Raw genomic sequence first — 16,689 nt, 5'->3', positions numbered from 1 at the left:
AGTAGGTAGACTTCTAAAAATACAATAACTGACTCAGTTTCTTCAGTTTTTTAAATAATGTCCTGCTGGAAGGTGAAGCTTTACCTCAGTCTTAAACCTTCGCTACCTCTAACAGAATTTTTACTATCATTAATATTATTTGTAGTATTAGTATTATTATTAGTAGTAGTACTAGTATTAATACTCTCTGAAAGATACTCCCTACCGGAAGGTGGCGTTGAAGCGCCCTAAGGTTACGGTTTGTCCCCAGAAGGAGAAGCACGCCCATTTTGCTTGCACAGTGTATGTCGAAGTGTGCTGGCATATCAGACAGACTGAAGAGGACAAAGAAACGCAATGGACGGGTAAATATCATTATAAACCAAACTAATGCTTCTGCCTTCACTCTCCATAGTTGTATGTGTGTGACAGCAGAAATTGCATCTTGAATTCAGCTTTTTCGAAGCATGCTACATGTTAGCTAATGTATTATACCTTCGTTCTGAATCTTGCGAAAAACGTGATACAGCCAGCAAGCCTCGGTTAGGCAATGTGGGGCATATCCTGTCTGTATCCAGGCGTATTTTCATTTCACGACATGATGTATTACGTGACAAGACACTTAACCTCAGACGCCGAAGCTAGGAGTGTAGGAGAACGATACAGTAAAAAAAAACAAAAAAAATCAACGTATTCTCAATTTCTCGGTCAAATAATTTGCGTTGTAACGGTAGCTAGCTGTATTATTATCTAGAAAAATAGACATAAAGGACTTTCATTACATGTTGACACCATTGTAGACTTTATAATGATGTTGGAAGATGATAATAAAGCAAGTTTGTTATGAGCCATGCTAATTGTCTGTCCACCTGTCAGTTGGTGCTGCTAGCTTAATCCCAACTGAAATAACGGTCCTTTGTTTGTCTGAGGCCAGTCTGCTGCACAGGACTGAGACTGTGATCAATGCACGGCTTTATGTCCGTTTCCGTCAAGCCTCACTGCTGAAAAACAGCTGCTGGGTTTAGAAATTCAGTCACTTTTTCATATGGTGATGACCTTATATAGGGTTTGCGTGGGATCAAGCCGTGTCTGTTGTGGACGAAACGCAACATTTCAGAGTAAGGAAATAACGAAAGATACAATGTTGGTTAATTTATGTCCTTTAATTTGCATTTAAACATGTGATAAATGTTACTCACAATCATATAAAAGTTTACAATCGAAATATATTTCTATTTATTGCCATAAAACCTTAATTTTTTGTTGTTGTTAGCATCAGCTAATTAGCCTGTAAGCTTGTCAGACCCCATAAGGTAATGTTTGTTACTGTACAATGTGATATTTACACCAATTTTAAAAAAGCAACACAATATTCTGCCTTTAACCCTACAAAAAAACATGTCCAGCTAGCATTTTTTTCAAACTTAACATCCATCCAACCGTCATCCCCTCTGTTATTCTTGGTGGGTTGGTTGGGAGGGTGTGGTGCCTATTGTCGACTGTCATTGTTGAAGTTGTTTATAGAACAAAATTGTTGGAGTTCTTAATCTTGATGTATTCAGTGAATAAAATAAAAAATAGGTTATGTTATGTTCAGTAATTTTGGACTGAATGAATGAAACAACTAAAGCTGCCAAAGACACAAAATGGCAAGGAAGCGAAATGACCCACACTTATATAATGTAATTTTTTTAGGTAATTGTTTTTTTAACTAAAGAAATTACATTATTTTCAGATAAATATTTATAAGTAAGTTGCACTTTTTACTATATAATATTATGTTGTTTATATACTTCACAATGCGTTGTATTGTACAGTAGAGACAAATTTGTAATGTATGCAGAAATATTCTCTCTGCCTTTGTTTCAATATCTTTTGTTTCCCATTCTATTTCCAGTGATGTTGCAGTTGGTGTGAAGGTAAACTACTTTACTTATTAATAACAAAACATTTTTTTATTAGTCGGTGCTGTCATAGCTGTCCAGTTCATCTTGTATTCAAGTTGGAGTGTAAAAATGTGACTTTCTGCTTTTTGTCCCTGTTATTTAGAGAGGCTCAGATGAGCTGAACATGTATAGTAGCAGCCCCAACTCAATGACAGGTGAGTTTGATCAAACCTGCTGACATACTTTATTTAAACATCCGCAATACGTTTTGTGCTCAGAAAGAAGGTCAGGAAATGACACGTAAAGTCGTGTTCTGTAAACAACTGAACCTCAGCAGATTTCAAATGGATAGGTTTGTTTTTTTAAATTCAAGGAGTTATTTACATGTACAGCCTGCTTGCCCCAGCTCCCCTTGTGATGGCTTCAGTCGTTCAACTGTTGGATCGAGACAGCATTAAACTACAACGATTTCTGTTTAATGTTTTTGCTTGCGAATCTGTGTCCAGCAAACGGTAGTGACAGTAAGAAACAGCGCCTGGATGAGTCCCCTCCCTCCAGAGTGCTCCACATCCGAAAACTTCCCAACGAAGTGACAGAGACGGAGGTCATTGCTCTCGGCCTGCCCTTTGGAAAGGTCACCAACATTCTGATGCTGAAGGGAAAAAACCAGGTAGACTCTATGAAGTCCGAGCACATTAACATAGGCTTACTGTATAATGTTGCTCTCGGTTTTAAATATTGGAGATTTCATACGGTTCTTGTTTTTTAGGCATTTCTAGAGTTGGGCACAGAGGAAGCAGCCATCACTATGGTGAACTACTACACAGCTGTAACACCACAGGTCTGAACTCAGTGTTTTTATTTTTCTCATTTATTAGTACATCATTTTGCTGTTGAACATAGTCAAGTATTTTTGTTGTTTTTCTTCAGGTCAGAAATACTCCTGTCTTCATCCAATATTCTAACCATAAAGAACTGAAAACAGATTCAGCTCTGAACCAGGTATATATGGGCCTCAAATTTCATTTCAGACACAGGGAATGGTTGATTCCTTGAATCAACCATTAACAGACGTCGTAGCGGAAGAGTTTTCTCATTCTAATGTTGTGGGCTGTTTATTTTGTCCACCCAGAGAGCCCAGGCAGTCCTGCAGGCGGTGTCAGCTGTCCAGGATGGCAGCTCTCCATCCTCTGACCAGGGCGTGTTGGAGCTCGCTCCGCCCCCCAGCCCTGTGCTGCGAATTATTATCGACAACATGTTTTATCCTGTAACACTGGACGTTTTACAACAGGTAAACTCTGAGCATGTAAAACGCATAAAACATTGTTAATTTGTATGGTCTTTAAAAGACCCGTGATGGAATGACCTGATAACATTCATTGTTTTCAAATAAATCCTTTCTATGTTTGTTTGTTTTTTTCTCCTTTGCTTTAGATTTTCAGCAAGTTTGGGACCGTTATGAAGATTATAACCTTCACTAAGAACAACCAGTTTCAGGCTCTTCTGCAGTTCAGTGACCCAGTCAATGCTCAACAAGCTAAACTGGTAGGATACCAGTCAACACCGTGACCCACTTTGATCACATGGTCTTATCCCACCCAATGATCATTGACTTCTTTAGTTAACAAAGAATTGAACCACTTTTTGTGAAACTTGAAATTTAGTTTTGATCTACCAAAACACAGATGTTGCTGGTAAAGGTGGTGCAGCATCAGCTGTCACTTTCTAGGTAAAAGAACAACATGCATTATTACTTGTTTAACTTTTAGTTTATTTACTGCATATTCTGATTGATTATTATGGTTCATGAAAACAAAAGTTATAATGAGGCTAAGTCCCCAAACTCACTTGTTAAAAATGTTATAAATCAAAATGCTATTTTTTTTTTATCAGGTTAATCACTGAATTTCTTTACTTTCTAAAATTGTCACTTTTAAATTTTTTGACCTCATGCATGAAAGGACTAAATAAAGTATGATCATGGGTGACGCTCACACTGGTTTCTTCTACTCTAGTCGTTGGATGGACAGAACATCTATAATTCGTGCTGCACTCTGCGGATAGACTTCAGTAAACTGGTCAACCTCAACGTTAAGTACAACAATGATAAAAGTCGTGATTACACCAGACCCGACCTTCCGACAGGAGATGGAGAGTCAACCAACAAGGATCATTCTTTACTGGGTAAATGCTCATCTGTTTTTTTTTACAAAGTTCATTCATATGATTTTATTTGCTGATGCACGTTTTTTTAATCTGTATTTTTTTTTCTATTAAAATAATTGATAAATTAATGCTACTGTGCATTCAGATATGTGCTAACTGTAGATTCATGTCAGAGGAAGTCTTTTAACTTTATCAACATGTTAAGGATGGATGTACTATAGATTTCCTAAAATGATACTACAATATGCCATAGGTTGAGGCAAGACGAATTTATCGTGCATCTTATGTAGAAGATCGTGTTGGAAATGAATCCTAATGATTAGAAAGTGGAGTTTGTGGGGAAAGTTGAGGTTCTACGCCATTCAAGACAAATACGTCAAATGTAAATAATGTGTTTCTCACAATGTTACCCCGTTGTAACACTGTCTTATTATCTTTTAGAAGATGCCTGTGTCTTTTCTGGTAAAAAACATAATTTTAAACCTTACTCTGCTTGGGATATGAGCAGTTGTTCATACAGTTGTTTTTGTCTTGTAGGTACCCCATCTGGAGCTCTAGCTTCCTACTCTAGTGGAGGAGGTTACTCATCATCTCTCTCCCTCTCACAGGGTGGAGGTACATATATATTTTTTGGTTATATAGACATTGTCTATCTAAATGTCCTGCTAGGATATTTGAAAATGTCTTCAACTGATCGCATTCTCAGTGATTCATTGAGCTGAATAATAAAAAAAAAGCTACATAAGAAAAGTTACTAGAATCTAGTAATATAGCGGAGCATATTTCTGTTATTTTTTGCCTATTAAATCTATGAGGAACAATTATTCCATTAGTTATGGCAAACAATGAAATGAGAAGCTGTTTGTCTTTAAAAAAAAAAAGTTCAACTCATCGTTTTTTTCCCCCTTATATTTTGGTTTTGTATAATACAGACTTGTTTCTTACCCTGGGCTTTCTCTTCAGGAGCCATCAGTCCCCTGAGCGCCGCAGCAGCGGCAGCGGCGGCTGCAGGTCGCGTCGCTCTGTCTGGATCCGGAGTGTCAGGAGTCCTGTTGGCGTCCAACCTGAATGAAGAGGTACACTAACCACAAGCAAAACTTTTCACACCAAAATCAGTTGCATAGGCTCTAGTTTTGCTCACTTATATATTTACAATATATTTAACAGTTTTGGGTGATTCTTCTGAGTTAACAGTATACATTCTTGTGTGGGTGTGATTGTATGAGTGCTATGCATAACTTATGTTATGTTTTTATATAAGTATGGATCCTTCACCTCAGAAGTCTCTTTAGTTCTGTGTAACCGTCCCGGATTATTACAGCGACAGGTTGACTGTGGAGTATAACGGTTTACAGCTTAGTTTAAGTGGATAATTGCAGTTCAGTTTCTTTGTCACTTTTTTCTAACTCTTTCAAGACTATTTTTGGAGGAGGATTTTTATAAATGCAAACACACTGAAGAAACCCCTCACTTAGACAACTGTCCATTTATTAAAGCATAAACTGACTTTGCAACATGGTAAATGCAGGTTTTTAGCACCATAATCAGTGTGGTTAGCTTCTCAGAACGTTTTTACATTCTGATGAGGATTGATTTCTTTACGAGAGAGTCAGCCTTAACTTGGCAAAGCTCTTTTTCTTGCACAAAGAATTGTTTTTGTGCGTGGGCAAGTGCATGAATTTTTTATTTTTTATTTTCTTGCCATGAACTGTGATGTTCTAAACTGTGAGGTCTTTTTAGCTAATTATGTCCAACACTTTGTCCATACCAGGTCGTACACCTTAAGTTAAACTTTTGACTTTTTTTTTTTTCTGCACCTGACAGATGAACAAAATTTATTCTTTTTTATTTTTCTTATGTTTATTCTCAGTCACGTTTTCTGAATTCCAAATATGTATCTACTTGAATATCTCTATCTCAACTGTATCTGCTATCCTTTCTTATGTTTGTTGCTGTCTTTCTTTCTCTCTCTCCTCTGTCTGTTTCTCCAAGTACCTGGTGAGAGGATAAGGCCAAGGTGCAGGAGTTTTATCTTGGCCGTATTAAACCGTCTCACTCTTCTATTTACCTCAAGACCAGGAGACACATGCCAACAGTGTTGCGTTTGAGCACTCTAAAAGGGTTATCAATGTGCACTACAGTAAACCAATATGTTTTAAGAACATTTTAAGCGTTGGCTTTGGTGACGCTGATACAAGGAGTAATGCGTGTGCTTTTAGTATTGCGCAATAGAAGGGGGAAAAAATGTTTTAAAGCTATTCTGGTGATGATTCAGAAATAATTTGATGAAAAAATAATTTGCCTCACACTTTTAACAAAAATGTGGTCGCACTTTGTTTAAAAATCAAGAATCATGAGCAGTGATAATGCAATAAACAATAGGAAGTGGTTCATTTCTGGTGGTTGAGTTTCTCAGTTACTCATTATTTAACCCTTTGCAGTCAAGGTCTAACTGGCCATCCCAGTCTCTCTTCTCTGTGCGTCAGCACTCGCTATGAAGCCATGTAGTGATAGCTAGCTAAACTACTACTAACCCTACACACACCACAAACTCTAACTAACACACTTATAGTCTAAAAAACCCATCGAAACACTCAGTAAAATCCCCAGCATCGCTGCACCCTAGTCTCTTGCCGTATCCAAATTCCCCCCTCGTCTCTTTCCGCGTGTCTCCGTTCTACCTAGCAACAGACCGTCAACACATTTTCATTGGTTGTTTCGAAATGTGGTACATTTAGACCCCACAAAATAAGGCGGAAATCATCAATCTTATTTCTGGCTTTATTTTGAAGTAAATAACAACAAAACCAATATAAAAACACCACTTTTATAAAGTTTGAAGTCCGTGCTGTCCAACAGAGTCGAAATGAAAACTCTGTATGCCGTCTGTTATTACGAAGCCTTATTAATGCGTCACATGCTTGTACGCCGGGTGGCAAGTAGCGACTACATAGGGTTAAAAAGAAATCCAGATATTATCAGCCATTTTGTTTCGGTAATGTTTCTCTGGCTACTGCATTGTCATCAATGTAGGTGTAATGGTTAAATTATTAAATTGAACCTTTGATTTGCTCTGCAAACATACACAATGCTGTTTTTGAACATGCTTGAATCGAAACCAACTCTGCAATATCAATCATGGATGTTCAAATAACTTTTACTGCTCATAAGATGTAGATTTTAGTGACTAAAATGCTCATTCTCCAAGATTGGACAACAAGGTAATGAAAAATTAAGAGGAGATTTAGAATTAATCCCAATCAATATAACTATGGTGATATTCAGTCATTTTACAGGCATATAATATACACTTTAATTTTCTATGTAAATTAAAGTGGTTGAGTGTTAATTTCAAGCTTTGAATGTTGAGTCGTGTCACTTGTTCCTCATCTCCTCACTCTGTCATCAATTTAAAAAAGCCTCTAATGCTCCATGTTACCAGCTTTACACCACATGCACAGCAGGAATGAAACCAACAAACCCAATGACGATTGTTTGCATTTACGTTTGAAGGCGAAGAGGCGCCACTTTTTCCTGGGTACCGAATCCAAAATCCATCCATATCCATCAATTGGTGACATGTCTGTTTTGTGTCGGCATCGACCCCCACATCTCAGCGTATGATTTATTTTTGTTACGCAGGACTAACGGTGTTTTAACCTAAATCCTTTAAGTATTAGAAAGCAAAGGCCGTATCATCTTGGAGTGATAAACTCATCAGTCTGACCTGCTCATCACGTTTGGCAGTCCTAACGGTGCCTGTTCACCTTCAGCCATCCGCTTCACGGCTCTCCCGCCGCTCATTCTTTTACTCTGAGGTTATGATTCGTTCGGAGAACCCTTTTTTGTTTTGTAAATTTCCTCTCATCCCTCCTGTTCTTCACTTTTACATGCATCCAGCAGAATGAGTGTGTGCGTGCGTGCGTGCGTGCGTGCTCGAGTGAGCACGAGTGTGTGCTACTGAAATAATGGAGTGTGACTTTGGAGTCCTTTATTTTGCGTGCGTGCTTTTTGACTCAATCAGCAATCATTCAGACTCCGTTGATGTTCCACTGATGCTCTGTTTACTGACCTCTGCTTTGGTTTTTGTCCTCCTCTCCTCCTTTCTCCCCTCCCTGCCTCCTTTCTTCCCTCCTATGCTCCTCTCATCCATTTTTATTTTCTCTCCATTTGACTCTCCCTATAAACCACACATTCTTTAACGCTAAATCTTCTTCTGAACATCTTCCACATAAACCTTTTCTCTACTTTTCTCCCCCAATTACCTCCTTCTATTCTACTCACATTTCTTAATCTGAACTGAACTGGACTTTGGCTTTGCCATTCTGACCTCACCCTCCTCCCCCGCCCCCCAAACCACCCCCTCCATTTTTGCTTCACCCCTCATCATCATGGAAACAACCACCACCTCCCCCTTCGTCCAACGCTGGGCGGTCTGATCTCTACCTTCGTCTCTCCTCTTCCTCCTCCTCTGCTCCTCCTCTTCCTGTCCTCTGCTCTGCGGTCTCTCTCTCTAAAGATGGTCACGCCTCAAAGTCTCTTTACCCTCTTCGGTATGTTCAATCTCTTCTATTCTATCTGTATATCTCTCTCTGTTAATCCAGTTTTGTTCACTTTCTTCAGTGATGTGGTGAGCATTCTGCTCTTCTCTATCTGCCTGTTTTTTCAAGCTCTTCTCTGTCACATTGTACATTGCAAAGTTGAAATATGCTACTGTCTTTACACTGAAAGAGCAGTGAGTCTGGGAGATTGTCTCTTTGGTCAGCTTATCTATTAATTGATGAGAACAAAGATGCCAGAACCATTTAGGTCTTATGAAACCTTTAGCCTGGTCCTTAGCTTGTAGATTCCTGCTTCTTGAATTAAAATGGGGAAAAAGAAATCCAGCCAGATCTCTTGGATAAACTTTATAACGTTTCTTTTTTTCTTTTTTCTTTTTCTTTTCTTTTTTTGACTGATCGAGAACTGTCCTGCTTTCCTTGTCATCCCTTGCGTTTGCTTTTAACCTCCCCATGATCAGTGACCTGCAGAAATATTGATTTTCCTCAAATACAACGTTCCAAACATAAAACTCACTGGGGCTTGCAACTAATGATTATTTTAATAATTAATTAACCTATTGATTTCTCTAATAATTAATGGAATAAAAAAAAAAAGATTTGCATTGAGCCACTTTTTTTAATAGAATATTTGAAATGCATTAAAATATGCAAATAAAAAAAACAAATTCCTTTCTTAAGTAAGAAAAAAGACTTTTCATTTCCTAACATGCAATAATACAGTAAATCTGAACCAGGTAAAGCTGAAACTGCAGCACTTCAGGAGTTTTGGCCAAAACAGTTTTTATCTTGAATTCAAAATGTCTATATTTTTATGTGTAGTTTTGGTTTTATTGCTACTCTTAATGTTTGGTGTTTTTTTTTCAGCAAATTGCTTTTTTTCTGTCTGTTTACAATTAATCAAATAATAACTTAATTAATGACTATTTCAATAATTGATTCATCACAATTAATCCGATTGATTGTTTCACCCCTAATTTATATTGGGATTTCCTTACATTCACCAACTCATGCAAAATGAGGACAAATTACACAAGTTCTGACATTTTCTGCTCCTGAAAATCTGAAAATTGTGGTGTGTTATTTATTTTCTGCCCCATTTACTCTGAGACCCCTAAAATAATCTAATTCAACCAGAGACCTTTAAAGGTAACTTGAATGTTAAATAAAATCCAGGTCTGTGTTAGTTAATCTAAGCAAGTAACATGAAAATACCTGATGCTTGAAAGCTTACATGTGAGTGAGATGGACACTAAGAACGAGTGTTTTTGTTTTTGCATGTTATAGCTGTTCCAATGCCAATATTGAGCAGATATGAGCCTAACTATGAGCCTAGTTTACCAGTACAGAGCCTATCTCAAACTCTCTGCGAAGCTGTCCCCACTGATGCTCTGCAAAGTAACATCTGGACAGGGAGCCAGGTCCTTCAGGGTTGATGTTCTCACCACATTAATGGGTCAGTTGATCACAGCAATCCAGTGTACTCACCAGGACTCGCTCTAGCTCTCCCTCTTTGCCTTTTCTCTCTCGAATTTGTAACAAGTTGTTGTGGTCATAAAGTTGATCTCTCTTTTTCTAAATCTGTGCTGTTGGGATTGCCTGTCATCCAAGCCGGGCACAGCTATCTCTAAAAGTAAAAACACTTACCCCCAACAAAAGCATTAAAGGAACTCTGTTGATTTTTTTTTCTCCTTTGTATCTACATAAGTGTTACAGCAGCAGCATGTTCTTTCAGGTTTAGTAAATGTTTTCTTCCTGCACCGTTTTACAGTTTAACCACCTAATCAAGCTGCACTCATGCCAAACATTAACCTGCCAGCCGGTTTGAGCTGTGTGTCAGTGTTAAAGTTCAGCTGAGGTGTCGCCACATTAAACGACTCAGATCATTTCAAGCACTTGATTGAATTGTAGTAGAAGTCAAATGGGAAGAGTCCATCTTTTCTTTTCATTTGTCTTTCTAGCACTAACTTGATTCCTTTCATCCTTCACACCTCTTCTTTTTTTATCTTGGTCGGCTCCATCTCTCCTGCTCTGTCTGTTCTATCCTTCTCATCTACTCCTCGGCCCTCGTCTCTCCTGCTCTCTCTCTCTCTCTTTCTCTGTCTGTCTCTCTCTCTCTCCCTTCAGGTGTCTATGGTGATGTCCAGAGGGTGAAGATCCTCTACAACAAAAAGGACAGCGCTCTGATTCAGCTTTCTGATGGCAACCAGGCTCAACTTGGTAAGATGTAGGAACGTTGTAGGTATAAATTTATTTCTGACAGTGCGTTAAATTCTATTGGGGAGTTGTAAAGCTTCTCATTTTCCCATCGTTCGTGTTTTTGTTGCCCGTAGCAATGAGCCACCTGAACGGTCAGAAGGTGTTTGGTAAAGTGATGAGAGTGACTCTGTCGAAACATCAGACGGTCGCTTTGCCCAGAGAAGGACTGGACGACCAGTTACTCACCAAAGGTAAGATGATTCACACTGTTATGATTTGAATTTCATTGCTTTTTAATAACGTTATAAATATAAACTTTGTAGTCTTGCATCAGGTGTCCCTCAGACTGTCAGGTGAACAAGCAGGATTTTTTTTGCTATTTGCATCATGCAGTAATAATGAGTCCCAATCTGACGCTGTGTTAAAATCAGCACCATGTATCTGCTTTAACTTGATAAATTTGTTTCAGGTGGACGTCACCAACTAACGTCCTGCCATTAGTTGGTGACGTTCTCTCCTTTTGCAGCACGATAATAATCTACAGCAAAGAAATAATTTCATATCTGAATGTCTAAAAACGCATAATAAAGATTTTTTTTTTTTATGTGGCCTAGTCCAAGTCCAGACTTGAATCTTAATGAGATTCTGTGGCGGGATCTTAAACTGGTCATTCAGGCTTAAAAACCATCAAATGCAGCAGAAATAATTAATCCTTTAAAGAAGAGTCGACCGAATTGATGAAAGAGAGATTAATGAATTGACACGGAGGCGAAACACTTCGGTTTGTTTCAGTGGCTTCGACAACCAGTTAAAACAGCCGAAGCCGTCGGCTCAACCTTGTGAAGCAAGCAGCTCCAGAACAATCCTGTTGTCTCATGTGAATGTTTTGTTTTTGCCGGACAGATTTTTCTGGCTCCCCCCTCCATCGCTTTAAGAAACCCGGGTCTAAAAACTTCCAGAACATCTTTCCTCCATCTGCAACACTTCACCTCTCCAACATCAGGTAGCAGGAAATTCAGACGTTTTACTTTGCGGTCTGGATCACAGTTATTTCACCCGGTAAACGTCGATTGGTGTTTTTGTTCCTAGGGATGGAGTCGGAGAGGACGATCTACGCCGCCTGTTTTCCAACAGCGGAGGAACCGTCAAGGCCTTTAAGTTTTTTCAGTAAGACATATTTCAGATCAGTCAGAGCTGTTTTAAAGGGTCCGACCTTCTGATTCTGATTTCTCTTTGAGTTTGACTCACAGGAAATCGAGGTGTTACAACAATGTCCCGGTCTGATCAGATTTTATCTAAACTCAGAGGTTGTTAAGGATCCTCCACGGATCCACGTTGCTGGATTTAGGGGACGGGGGGAAAAAGTTAGCATGATTTAGTGTTGGATGTGGTGATCAACAGTTCGTCAAGGGGAAATTTGCTGGGTTTTAGTCATTAATTGATAGTTGCATCACTAAATAGACAGTTTTTTGTTGTTTTTTTTTAACTAGCATATCCTGTATATACTGTATATACAATGATTTTTAACTGCGCTGTCTTGCTCACAGGGACCGTAAGATGGCGTTGATCCAGATGTCGTCGGTGGAGGAGGCAATTCAGGCTCTGATCGACCTTCACAACTATGACATGGGAGGAAATCACCATCTTAAAGTTTCCTTTTCAAAGTCCACCATCTAACCCGCACACCAAACTCCTAAACAATGTCTTTGACTAGCAAAGAAGCCACTACCATTTTTTTTTATTATTATTTTCTTTGAATAGTTTATTTTTTTTGTTGGTTTGTTTTTGTTGAAGTATTGTAAAAATGCAAATTCCACTAACTGTGTTTTCTTTCTTTAAAGCAGTGAAAACTGTCTTGCGCTCAGTTTCTTTTCGAAGGCGTCTCTGCTTTGACCTTTTCCTCCACTTTAAAGAGCAGCAAAACACCAGCTGAATGTTGTTTTCCCTTTAGTTCCTATGGGTCTCAATCCACAGCAGTGTCACTGTTGAGTTTTGTTACAGGTGAACAGACGTTCTTTAAGAAGTAAAAACTAGTGATTTTTGAGCCACTACTTGGTGCAAAGTGCTGTTTTGATCTTGTGTTGCTTCACACAGAAAACCTGTGACTGTTCAGCTTCCGGTTCCCTTTGGATTAGTGGAGGAGGGCTGAGGTCTCCTTTCATTTTCTGCCTCACATTATGATGCTTTATAAGCCACCGAGACATTCTTCGTGCTTCAAAGCAAATCTCAATATTACCCTTTTCAACCCTTAACTTGTCTGAAATGCTCAGATTTTGACTGATACAGTCTCAGTGCTCCCCGTTTCACTTTGTTCAATTTCACCATTTACATTTATACAGGTCAGTTTATTTAAAAAAAAAAAGAATTACACTGAGGGTCACTCTGAAAAATACTTTGTTTTCAGTAGAACCCTCAGGGTAAATGCTGGGGCATGCAAAGTTTTGGGCATCTCTGATCAAAATATCTTTATATTTTAAACTCCCTGAAGCACTCAGTGTAGCATAAGCTTCAAGTAAAAACAGTAACCTGTCCAAACTGTTTAAAAGCATAATGGCCGCTTACTTTAGATACTTAGACTTTAGTTCTAGATTTAGTTAAGATAAAAAAAATAAATTGAATATTAAGTCATCTAATGAATACAATTCAAGATTTTGTTATTAAAATCTGTAGAAAATACTAACAAGGATTTAGGATTTAAAATTTAAAATTAAACCTTTGAACCCAAACCTTTTTGCACGGTCTTAAAAGAACGCCACATTCCTAATTAAACAAAAAGTTTTCATTTAGAGGGACAAATCTTTTTTTTTTTTTTTTACTGTTTCATAGAAGCAAATATAACCACACAGGCTCTCATTAAGCGCTGTTCAGCAATCCTCCGGAAAAACCATTTCAATCCCATCTTTAGACGTTGCTACACAACCCAGGTGTTTTTTTGATGCCATGCATCGCATCATTTGCAGGTCTTCAGTTTCCAGAGATGCTTAGAGACCACCAATACTTCGGGGTGTTAAAATTTGTCGTTTTTTATGCACAGGTGGTTTCCTTAAACCCAACACACACCGTCTCATATCAAGTCAGACAGGACATGGACAGTTTATGAAAAATCAAAAGTAATTTCCTGTCCTCTTTGACCAGGAGAGGAATTAATCAGTCACTCTAGTTGTTACACGGAACGACCACAGATTTACCAACTCAAACTCTTAACCACAATCCCCTCATGGCAAAAGATTTTGTCCAAAACCGTTGATAAACAGCAGTGTAAGCTCATGGCCTTCATTTGACAATTGCCACCATTTGCGGATGATACTTTGGTGTTCCTGAATCCTCCTTTTTTCACTGCTGGATGTTGAATGTATTGATGTTGCCACACTGCAATCATTGCCGGGGATTACCATGCAGAGCTCGCTCACTATGAAGGAGGGAGCCTGTTCAAATCGCATCTCCTTTGTTCGAAACGCAGCTGGGTGCATGCTACTGCTGTGTTTAAATGAGGTTTCTACATGTGATTCTGCTTTTGGTCTCTGATTTTGGGAGATCTGTTGGGACCACATGTGCCTTTAGTCTGTGATCTGGTTTTACTGGTGATACTTTAGTGTATAAACGGATCATTTTATTTGGTTACGTTTGCTGGTTTTGTGGTTTGAACCTGTACAAAGCCAATTTTTTGAAAGTTTTGTCGGATAAAAAGCTTCTGACTGAGTTCAGCTTTGACCTTCCAATTTTCAAGCATTTTCAAGTGATGCTCAGGAGGCTTCAGCGTACTCGTCAGAAGCTTTCCTCATGATTCTCGATTTAAAACGGAGAGAAGAAAAAAAAAGGCAGACGTGGCAAAGCCGAGGTGAACTCGAAGGTCCAGGGCGTCTCCAAAGTAGGTTTCATTTTCCCAACAATTTCTCATAGCTGACATTTTTATTTTTGAGGTTTTATTGTAAATTTTCTACTTGATTTAAGTCTGTTTTGTGAAAAGATTTCAGACTAGCACAAATTAAACTCGTCTTTTCTACCAACCAGCGCAAGTAAATGTGTTTTTGTGTATGAACTCAAAGCCTTTGATCTCATCTGTATCTTACCTGTAATAAACTTGTCTGTTCTCACTCTGCTCAGTTCTGCAAATCTCACTTCTTTCTCTCCACTTTTCTCTCTGTTCTTTCTCAAATTAGACATTCTTACACTTTTTTTACAGAGACGAAACAAGGACATTCCTGAGTGATAATGCATCCAGCTTCCACGGTTTTCTCACATTACAAGCAAAATGCTATTTCATTGGGATTCTAGTTGCAGATTTGCTTACATCTTTTCATATCTGTGTCATGAATGCATAAACAGCAGTTTGAAAATTGTACGTGCTCACGTTAATGATCCGTTAATACATCATGGTTGCAGCTGGAGTTCTTGAGTTTGCACTTCAAACAGTGAGGACTGAGGGAGCTTGCTGTGGATAAACAAGGACACACACTGATGAAATGTGACACAAATGGAGGCTCTACAAAAAAAATTTTTTATATATATAAATGGGTCTTGATTGGATTTGTTTCCCAATGGCCTGTTTGTGAAGTTGGATCCCGCGCTGCTCAGTAAAATCTAAATTACTTTATAATATGTGAGACCACTTTGGGGAGCAGCTTGAGGCCGGACTGTTGAGTGGGAAATTAGCACTAAGTGAAACCTTTGCTCTCATCTCTCTGTCCTCTTCCTTTGATTTCTTTATCAAACGGTCACTAATGAAGCTCTCATTTCAGCCCAGTGAGCCTCTAAAAGGGAATAAGGGGGAACAAAGAGGCAGACAAGAGACAGCAAATCTGGACTGATGAACTCATTCTTGGTAATTAGCTGTCTTTGGGAAAGCCTGAATGGTTTAGAATGAAAATACTCAGCAGCACACACCCATCCGAGCCAAGATCTGAATCGTGTTGTAAACATCACACTTGTATATAGAAGAAAACATTAACTGCTCTGACTCCTGTTTGAAAACAAGCAGCCAAAAAAATTGTCATGTAAAAAAGAATGTGTAAATAGGACAATTTCTAATATAGTCCCTAATTCTGTTTTTTGTTTTTATTTTTGACGTTTTGACCCTGCCTCAGAAGTTAATCTTGGCCATAACTATAATACTGTTCTGATAACTGCATATTTATGTATTACATGAATATTATAGTGACCTTGAAGCCCCCTGCTGGAGTGGGGGACTCCAAGCAGCTGATAAGTTGTTTGCATAGGGCTTTGGGAGTCTGGTTAAAGGTAAAGCAAAACTCCATAAACATTTGACCTTACATTTATAACTCATAATGGACAGTGTTTTTGTCTTTTCAGAAAATGCAAGTAGTTGAATAACACTTATTTCATCGTAAAACACAATGTAAAAGTACTGACTGAATTTTAATGTCTCATTAACTATTATCCTCGTCTGCATTTTCGGATGAAAAATGTACCTTTTGCTACATGCAGTTCCACTGTTCATCTCCAGAGGTCAGTGTAAACCATATGTTGCAGCCTGTCGAAGACTAGAGAAATAGCTTACATCATAACTGGAATAAAACCAAAGAAAAAATATGTAAAACCTTTACCTATATATAAAAAGGAAATGATATCAAACACAAACAAAAATCAACATATTTAAACTGTAGCGTTGTAAGTAAGGGTAAAACCTGTGACATGAGCGAGGAGTTTCTATTGGTATCAATCAGCCTAACCCCCCCCCGTGTATATTTTATAACTGGACCCTCATTATGTGACCCAGCAGACACACACGCGTCTAAAGAGGAGAATAAAGGGGGTGATAGAGTTACAGTAGTGAACAACTGCTGTGTCGTGCAGATGGTGGATGGAGCTTCACGCCAGGTGCAGCTTCTGTTGAGCCCTGCAGGTGGTATTCAGCTGAGTTAGCCGCCGTCCCTCTGGCT

General features: G+C 38.6%; 1 protein-coding gene across 2 annotated transcripts; it reads left to right on the top strand.

The window, feature by feature from the left end:
* Nucleotides 1-192: 192 nt before the first annotated feature.
* Nucleotides 193-14,888, top strand: ptbp2b (polypyrimidine tract binding protein 2b). Of its 2 annotated transcripts, none has more exons than XM_008433662.3 (17): nucleotides 193-344; nucleotides 1,877-1,898; nucleotides 2,029-2,080; nucleotides 2,372-2,535; nucleotides 2,635-2,706; nucleotides 2,796-2,867; nucleotides 2,998-3,156; nucleotides 3,300-3,410; nucleotides 3,881-4,049; nucleotides 4,569-4,646; nucleotides 4,995-5,107; nucleotides 8,551-8,584; nucleotides 10,718-10,810; nucleotides 10,924-11,040; nucleotides 11,693-11,792; nucleotides 11,879-11,956; nucleotides 12,337-14,888. In XM_008433662.3, the coding sequence occupies exons 1-17, from the start codon at nucleotides 337-339 to the stop codon at nucleotides 12,464-12,466; spliced, it is 1,572 nt and encodes a 523-aa protein (XP_008431884.1). In that variant the 5' UTR covers nucleotides 193-336; the 3' UTR covers nucleotides 12,467-14,888. The 2 variants fall into 2 exon arrangements, with proteins under 2 accessions (XP_008431884.1, XP_008431885.1); XM_008433663.3 differs by lacking the exon at nucleotides 193-344 and adding an exon at nucleotides 894-1,097.
* The last annotated feature ends 1,801 nt before the right edge of the window (nucleotides 14,889-16,689 follow it).

This window comes from Poecilia reticulata, chromosome 17, assembly GCF_904066995.2.
Source record: "Poecilia reticulata chromosome 17, P_reticulata-male-v2, whole genome shotgun sequence".
In the NCBI taxonomy this organism is placed as follows: Eukaryota; Metazoa; Chordata; class Actinopteri; order Cyprinodontiformes; family Poeciliidae; genus Poecilia; species Poecilia reticulata.
This window is presented reverse-complemented; position numbering and strand designations above follow the sequence as displayed.